A 9,090-nucleotide genomic window follows, 5' to 3' on the forward strand; every position below is an offset into this window, starting at 1 on the left:
AAAAATGATAGTGAGACAGTGGTTTTGACTATTGTTCTCAGAGTGTCCTGTCTTGGTTGTTGACCATTCATAAACCCCAAAACAGATTTCTGTATCAAAAAAATGAAAACATTCTACCAAAGCAAAATCCATCTTCAAAGGGAAAATCCACTCTGGGATACTGTTATCAACGACAACAATCTGTGATGTTCAGCGCATTCCAGGAGTTATGATGAAGTGTTGTAATTCACTTTCCCTCAACCTTCCCCGTCTACTTCAGTTCGTGATTTCCTACATCTCCCAGAATGCCTTTTCGACAACCACTAGAGAGGGGGCCTGAACTTGTTGCATTCAGCTGTGGGTTATACTGTATGTGCAGGTGGAGAGAATGATAGCAACATGGTTAGTGATAGCATAGTGAGAGCAAGAGAGCAAGAGTTTTTCCAGTCGAGAAAAAAAGCGAGTCGCGCTGCAATATGCTGCATTGCATTCTGGTCTCTCTCCTGCTCCTGTGGGTGGAGAAATTGGTCTCTCTCCTCTTCTACGATGGATTTCTCCCTGTATGATTGTTGAACGTCTCTTGGTGCAAAATGGCGGCTCTAGAAAGAAGCCCTCGCTCTTTGATTCTGAGGGACTGACACCAAAACCTGATGTTTACCACTAATGGTTTAGATCACTGGAACATTTTCTGATATCAAACTCCATTAAAGCTGCACTGGAAATATCTACACATGATGTCATGTCCTCTATATTTAGCCAGTTATGGTGTGAAAAATAAAAATACACCACCAAACCATAAAATGGGCCCAGAAATGCAAACTACATTTCCAATAGCCGTTTTTTAACAATGTTTAAGTGTTTTAGGGTGGATTTGTTCCCATTTTTCCTCACACTTACCTATTACTGCTAACCGGATGCTTTCAATGATTTGTGCTAACAAGAAGGATGCCATCCACATTCATTTCAGCCTTGTAATTATCGACTGCAGAGTGCAGGTCGTCTGCCAAGCCCGACCTCACACCATGCCAACCCAACCAGCTCAGCTTCAGTATTCCCCCTGGGACAGTGAGTCAGCATCTGTGCCACCTGTGTCCTGAACCAGTATGTTCTGTATGTCTGTATTTATAAAGCCTGTATTGTATGACTGGGTCTGCTCTGCTTGCCTGTGTGACTATACTCTCACTTATGAACTTGCAGTATATGAAACACACATTTGACACAAAATGTATGTTTGTTTTAACTCTGTTACTGAACTCAGTAGGAAAGAGTGTTGGGCAAGTTACTCTGAAAATGTAAAGAATTACTCTTTACTTATCACTCATTTAAAAAGTAATCACATTGCTTCACTAATTACTCAACAGGAATTTCACATTGCTGTGTTGCATATTAGCAACGCGTATTTTCTATTTATTTGCATATTTGAAGGAGTGTACTGCCACACAAAGTTTACAACAGACTAGAATGTTCTTTGCATCCTTGACTGAGATCAATTCAAAGTATTGGGAAAACTTCCAGCTGCTGAAAGTCTTCGTCTCTCCCTCACCCTCCATCTTTTGTTTTGCTGTTTAGCTAATAGCCAACATCAACCTGCTCAGCATGTCCTTAAAATACATATGAGGAAAAAACAAATCCCAAACTTTGTTTCACTCACTACCATTCCGGATATTGCTGATATTTACTAGTCATATTATGCTTCAGTAAAGCAGAAATATTACACATTTAACCTTTAAAATGTTTGTATTGCTAGGGAGAAAATAAATCACGAGGCATGAGACCGAGACAGTCAATGACATAAAAAAAAGTAGTCTAATAAACACTGGCCTCCCAGCCTGATATTCAGACTGAATGTCCATGTTGTTCCCACTTCATTATTCAGCCTGAGATTTCCTCCTCGTTAGCTGTTTTCTGTGTAGGGGGGGGGGGGTGATTTTCCCCAAACCAATCACTAGTGACTGACGTATCTGAACCAATCACTAGTGACTGACATATCTGAACCAATCACTAGTGACCAACGTGTCTGGCCGCTCTGACATTACTTCAGTCACACTGATGCTGGGAGTATTTACTGACTTCACCAAGAATTGGTCAGATCGGTCAAAAAAATATCCACTTTGTAAAGACAATATGTTGGTTAAGGGTTTTTTCAACAAATCTATTCTGCCGAAACACCAATGAAAAAACGTTGCACAAACAGTTCAAACTTTAGTCCCGCCCACAAAGGCTCTGATTGGCTCGATTGTTTCTCAGAGCGAGAACAAGCCGTTGACTAGAGCAACACCAGACTCTCTGAATCGCGAGACAAAATCTGAAGAGTGGGCGAGACGCGATTCAGGAGACTGGAACCAGGCTACCGGACTCCAGGTCTAAAGACCAAGTATTACAGCCCTGCCTCCCCTCTTCCCTGCTCACCATGCCATCCTGCTGACCTAGATAAACTGAGTTTTTTACAGAGGACACTAGAGATGGACAAAGCTGCAACTTAATAGACCAGTGTCTCTGTCTCTTTCCCGGTCTGTCTCTCTGACTGAAACTCTCTCTTTCTCTCTCTCTCTCACAAAATATTCTTCATAATCCTATAGGATGATATTTGGAACAACCAGAGATAGATAGATAGATAGATATATAGATAGATAGCAAGAGAGAGAGAGAGAGAGTGAGAGAGTGAGAAAGGCAGATGGAACAGTTAGTTCCTAAGCACCTGTACAACATGTTGCTGAGGATCTGGAGTATAGGAAGGATATAGATTTACTCAGATTTACACTGAGCAGGCCTATAAACACCCTCTCCATTTCCCTCAGAGTCGGCGTGGACAACAGCTGATGTCAGTGCTACATGATTACGTGACGAAACTCAAACTGTATTCTCCTTAAGAAACACTTTTCAGACAGATAACTACATACTGTAACATATATATAGTACGGCAACTGAAATACAACTGATACACAAAAATGCACTTTGAGGAAAAATGTGTAAGTTATTTTTCCAGATTGCAGAATAACAATGTTGGCCACATTGATTTTGAAGCTATACTGACCTATCATATTCACTCGCACACATGTGGGCAAGCACAGGCATGTTCACACAAAAGCCCTATTCCTATACCTATATCTTAAAATGAGCAATGTAGTTGTTATCCCTTGTTTTTGTATCTGTATTCATGTATTTTGTTTACATTTTGTAATAAATCTGCCTGTTAAAAGCACTGATCATTGAGAAATAAATAGGACTTGACTGAAGCCTACACTTTGCCCCAAAACACTTAAGTATAGGCGACTCTTTTGTATTATTATAATAACTTATTCTGAACAAAACACATGTCAAAGAGACTAGTTTTAATGACCAAAACAAGGTATTCACACTTTACATTTGTATAGTGTAAACCTAAAAGATATACTGTCATGCCAACAATTACCTTATGAGTATAGGTGTCACCTCAAATGATGGATATCTCATTTTGGAATGAAACTCTACATATGTTTGACCTATATTTATTTTTTAATCTCTTGTAAAGTGTCTTTGAGTATCATGTACAGCGATTTATAAATAAAATGTATTATTGTTGTTATTATTATTATAAAAGTACCCGAGACACCTTGTGACCAATTAGTCCTCAAGTGCCAGGACAGATACACTGAACTGATCTCTCACTGCAGACACATGGAAATCCAACTATCCGAATCTCACTCACCTCTCTGTACGCCGTAACTTGAGGTGACCAGAACCAGCAGAAAGAGGATCTGGAAAACTGGTTTGGGTTCTACAGTCTTCTTCATCCTGGTTCTAGAGTGTTCCGTCTGGATAAGGCTTTTTTAGACAGGCAGGTATACAGCGGGTCGGTGGTTAGATTCCCATGGCAGGTAGAGGGAAGATCTGGTTGGTCGACTCGGTGTGTTTCTTCGGTGTGTGTGCGTCTGCGTGTGTCTCAGCCAGGGACAGCCATGCTAGCTGTATGCTCAACACTAGCCAACTCTCTGATTCTGTCCCTCTCACTCTGTGTGTATGTGTGTGTGTGTGTGTGTGTGTGTGTGATGGACAGTGGCAGCTGCTGGCTGTCCTCTTGTACAGTCACTCAGGTTGCGTAGCTGCGCTCACAGCCCCAAAAGCTCCACTGCAGAACAGCTATCCACATTCACCAGTAATAAATAACAATATGACTCCAGTATTTGTTCATATATTCTTAGAAATGACTAAACTACACTCAAGATTTAGTACTTTATTGTCATGTCAACAGAGGTGATTGAATTTTGCCTCAGTGCTATAATACAAATCCACTAGTCTCAGTCACATACTGTATATTTACATTCAGAAATAAAAATAAAAACATTCAAAAAGTCTGGTAATCCATTTGTATCCCTCTAATACAAGTTACAACACAATATTATTAGATATGGTACTGATCGCTTTGTCTTTCTGTATCAGTTTGTCCACTTCCTCATTTTCTCTTTATGTACAGTCTTATATGCAGATAGAAAAACATAAACAGCACATATAAAGCATGTGACAATAGAATGCATACACACAATAAACATAAACATTATACATTTTTACAAGCAAACTTACACACACACACACAAACACACTATGTAACATGCACACTTGCTCACATACTGTATATTTTCACTGTTTACACTTACATTTTCACACACACACACACACACACACACAGAGGCTGTAAATGTTTTATTTGCATCATCTACCGATTTAACTTAAGTTTACGCAGGATTCAAATATCCCAAAATTATGGTTTGACGTTTAAGAATTCAAAAAGCATCATCTCTTCCACTCACACACACACACACACACACACACACACACACACACACACACACACACACACACACACACACACACACACAGTCCAGGAGGCAGCCTTTGTGTCCACCTGTTGCCGCACTGTATGTCCCGGTTTAGGGTTAGAGCAAGCTTACGGTCAAGGCTGTCAGAAGCCACGGTTGTGGCTGGAGCCAGGCATGGAGTTGTCGGACTATTGGGGTTTCACAATAATGGGCCGTCGGAACAATGGCATGGCACCCTCACGACACACACTAGCTCTGACCAGTTGCTCTGTTTTAGAGTTTGTGAGCGTAGCCAGCCAGAGAGGCTTTTAGATATAAAAGGATTCAGCAGTGGTTTTGATTGCAGGACTCACCTGCTGCCAAAAGGTTGACGCCCAGAAACGTCCCGAACATTCAGAAATTGGAAAGTCCAGGCAGAAGGCAGCAGGCTCTCTGCAGACACACACACTGTCACACACTACCAATGGGCCAGAAGTCATGATTGGGTAGGATCATTTTTGGATGAGTTTATGCTATTTCAAGGGGGAAATAGTGCTCAGTGTGCCTTTAACAACAGAATTTTCATTCTAGAATTTAATGTGAAACAGTGTGAAAAGGGACTAAATTTGTCCTGGAATAAAGGGGCAATAAGTCATATTTTGACTGCCCCAGATTTTTACTTCACAAAATGACTACAATATATCTGCGGCAGGATGATAAGGTTGTTGATCACTACCAATGACTGAACGATTATGTGGCCAAGTACTTAGATTTTTATTTTGGAACAAAATCTCCCCAACCATTGGAAGATGGTGCTACGAGCGTCACAACACATTTTAAAGATTATTTTTTCTGCATTTCTGCTTTATTACGATAGGCACAGTAGAGATTGACAGGAAAATGCCAGAGACTCATATAGGAGGAGATAAGTTCTGTGAGTGTTGTTGCAATTCCTACTGGTTGCCAATAGATGTCATTAATGGTCATATACTTCATGCCCGACACTGCAAGGGAGAAGGGAGTGGAGGCTGGGTAGAGTAACGACCAAGCAAAGAGCTCCAGCTGGCATGCAGGACTGGACTACGGTCTGGAGGTATGGGGGTGGTGCAAATTAGCAGCTTCGTACACCAGCACCGGGGTTTTAAATTCAAACAAGCAGCCACAGACCACATTTTGACGCACAAGGTGGGGTGCAGCATTCAGGATGAGCTGTAATGGTTGAGGAGAGTATTTCAGGAGGGAGTTGTAGTAGTTCAAATTGGAGATGATGACTAAATCTTGAACAACCAGCTGGGCGAGAGTCCCCGGGGAGGAAGAGTCTTATTGTGAGAGAGCAAAACTGCGGTATCAGTTTGTGGCGGAAATGTGGACCTCGCTTGCCAGTTGGCTGCCGAGGATCACACCAAGACTCTCTGGGCATGAATCCACTCACTGTGGTGTTGTCGGCGGTGACAGGGAGGTCCGAAGGGATATAAGTGACAAATATCTCAAAGACCACTTAAGTGAAAAAAGGCATGATCAAACCAAATGCCAAATCAAAGAAAAGCATCGCAGCAAACTTTGTCAGATAAAACCAAACTTAATATTGTTTTGGAGTATCGTGTAAGCAGTGGTGGAAAGTAACTAAGTACATTTACTCAAGTACTGTACTTAAGTACAATTTTGAGGTACTTGTACTTTACTTGAGTATTTCCATTTTATGCTACTTTGTACTTATAATCCACTACATTTTAGAGGGAAATATTGTACTTTTTACTCCATTACATTTATTTCACAGCTATAGTTACTAGTTACTTTTCAGATCAATATTTTATATTTAAAACATTTGATCATCTTTATAAAATAACTATAAAATAGCATTGTTATAGATTAGACTACCCAAAAGTATAGCTAAATTGTTAAGATTAGCTTCACGTTGCTTCACCAACTTTAAAATGCTGCTTACATGTACATATACAGTATATCAATACATCAGTATTAATATTCCAACAATTTATGAAAAATATAACTCTCTAAATGTGGACAGTTTGTACGGAAGCTGAGAACGGTCGAGAAAACGAGCTTTTTTATCTCAAGATAACGAGATAATCAACCTGTTATCACAAGAAAACAAAATGTTGATTTCTCTTATTACTTATAATTTTTATCAGAGATCAGGAGTGCCATGCCAGCATGCATAGATGGCATCTTCACAACTGACAATAACGTAACTGCAGCAAACAAACCTACACATTTATGCCTTGACTTACTGTTCAGTTATGAATCCTCCCGGACAGTCATGACACTGATCTTGAAGGCTGAAATCAGGTGTGATCAAATGAACCTCATTTTTGAGTCCTCCATAATTATCTTGTGATCTCGAGAAAACAACAGTCGTTTTCTCGTGATAAATTATCTTGTTATCTCGAGAAATCAGTCTTTTGTTTTCTCAAGATAAATTAACCCGTTATCTCAAGAAAACAAGCTTTGTTATCTCGAGATAACAAAATAATTAAGTTTAAGTAAGTTTAAATTAGTACATTTTGCTGCCAATACTTATGTACTTTTACTTAAGTAAGATTTTGAATGCAGGACTTTTACTTGTAATGGAGTATCTTTACATTGTTGTATTGCTACTTATACTTAAGTAAAAGATCTCAGTACTTCCTCCACCACTGCGTGTAAGTATAGTATAATTTGCCAAGAGTTTCAGCTCCATCCAGTGGTGAAATCAAAGACATACACAGCTGAAACAAGTTCATCCATCTCTCTCACTGGGCAAGCACAATATTCCATAAGGGAACCTGCTATTAAAATGTAAATGTGGGATCACAGGACACAGCTTTCCCACAGCCTCAGCTGTCACCACATACGGCCTACAGATGGTGTTGTGGTTACGTTTGCCCCTCATGGCCTGAGATTCAATCCCACCAGAACTTTGTTTCCTGTGTCTCCTTCTCAGTCTTTGGGAGCCTTTATTGGTCATGAACAGCTTGTCCCCTGATGCTCTGACTCCCTCTGCTGCCATAGAAATTAATTGCACCCACACCACCATGGCCCAGTTGTTCAGAAGTAATCTGATCAGATTTCGACTATCGGATTGGATCAAATCTTCAAAATGGGTTGTTCAAAAGAAAAAAAGGATTCTGAAATCGGTTTAGATCACGTAATCCAGTCTTGGTTTTGATCTGGATCAAACCTTCAGTATGTGTTGTTCAAAACTTTTTAGTAGGATTGGGATACCTTTGATCCAAAAAATCAGGATTATCCTGATCCCAGCAGAAGGGTGGATTCAGGGTGGATTTGAGGAACAAAATGTAATAAAACTTTAAAACTGGTCAAATAATACAACATTTGTATCATGTAGTATATATACATTTATTTATATTTTGCACTTGAGTTGTTTAACCGTTACAGTGACAAAGTAGATAAAGTAGACATTTGGGGGATAAAATAATCCCCCAAACAGCTGTCAATATCAAACAGAAATAATATACTTAATTTTAACTGTCATTTATCACATTAATTACAATGACACAATGACACAATCATCAGAGATGAACCAGTCAAAAGTAGTTTCTAACAATTGCATCCCTTCAAAAAGCTGGTCTCTCCACAAATGAAGAAGAACTCTGAATGACCTTTATTTTGTTAAGTATTGGACATTTAGCCTTTTTATGATTTAAAACACGTGTTCAAAATATTCACAATGTATTTGTGAATAATGTATATTTGTTTGTTTATATTTATTTGTTGTGGGTCAGATGAGGGGTCTGTTTAAAAGAAATTGAAAATGGAAGGGGATGTTTGTATTGTTTTATTGTGCTGTTTTCTGTCTCTTCAAATTAAAACATTTAAAGTGACCCCACGCTGGCTATTCTACCTGTTGTTCTTTACATAGCTAGTAGCTTACATTGTGATATGTAGTCCCATTTAGAGCACTGGTAATCTGGATTTGGTAATCTTGAAACGTTTGTATCTGGATCAGGGTGATCCAATCCAATGTTGCTTTGAAAAACCAGCACAAAAGTAAGACGGATTACCTGATCCTGGATAGCAAAACATGGGATTTCCAAATCCTGATCATTCTGATCCAGATTAAACTTTTTTAACAACTGGGCCCATGGTGTGAGTAAATTAAACAGCCTAAAATATTATGGAGGAAGAAGAAGAGGAGCAGTTGACATTTTGGGGTCAGAATGTTTTTTAACATTAAAGAATCTAAGGAATAACTCTATGATTTATCTAATAAAATCATAAAGTGGCAGTAGCTTTTGTTTACAAACAAATGTTCAGGCCTGTCATTTTTCGATATCAACTCAATGTTCTTCATAGACAGCTAATATGACAAGACCTG

General features: G+C 39.3%; 1 protein-coding gene across 1 annotated transcript in view; it reads right to left on the minus strand.

Moving 5' to 3' along the window:
* The window catches only part of musk (muscle, skeletal, receptor tyrosine kinase), a 59,576-nt gene extending 55,824 nt beyond the window's left edge, over nucleotides 1-3,752 (minus strand). The window contains exon 1 of the mRNA XM_071541611.1: nucleotides 3,668-3,752. Coding sequence (XP_071397712.1) covers nucleotides 3,668-3,752 — 85 coding nt within the window. The remainder of the gene's footprint in view (nucleotides 1-3,667) is intronic.
* Nucleotides 3,753-9,090: the final 5,338 nt, after the last annotated feature.

The sequence above is a fragment of the Centroberyx affinis genome, unplaced genomic scaffold (genome assembly GCF_046629955.1).
Source record: "Centroberyx affinis isolate AG114_WGS23_722 - 3 ecotype Tasmania unplaced genomic scaffold, CSIRO-AGI_Caff_v1 ptg003911l_1, whole genome shotgun sequence".
NCBI lineage: Eukaryota > Metazoa > Chordata > Actinopteri > Beryciformes > Berycidae > Centroberyx > Centroberyx affinis.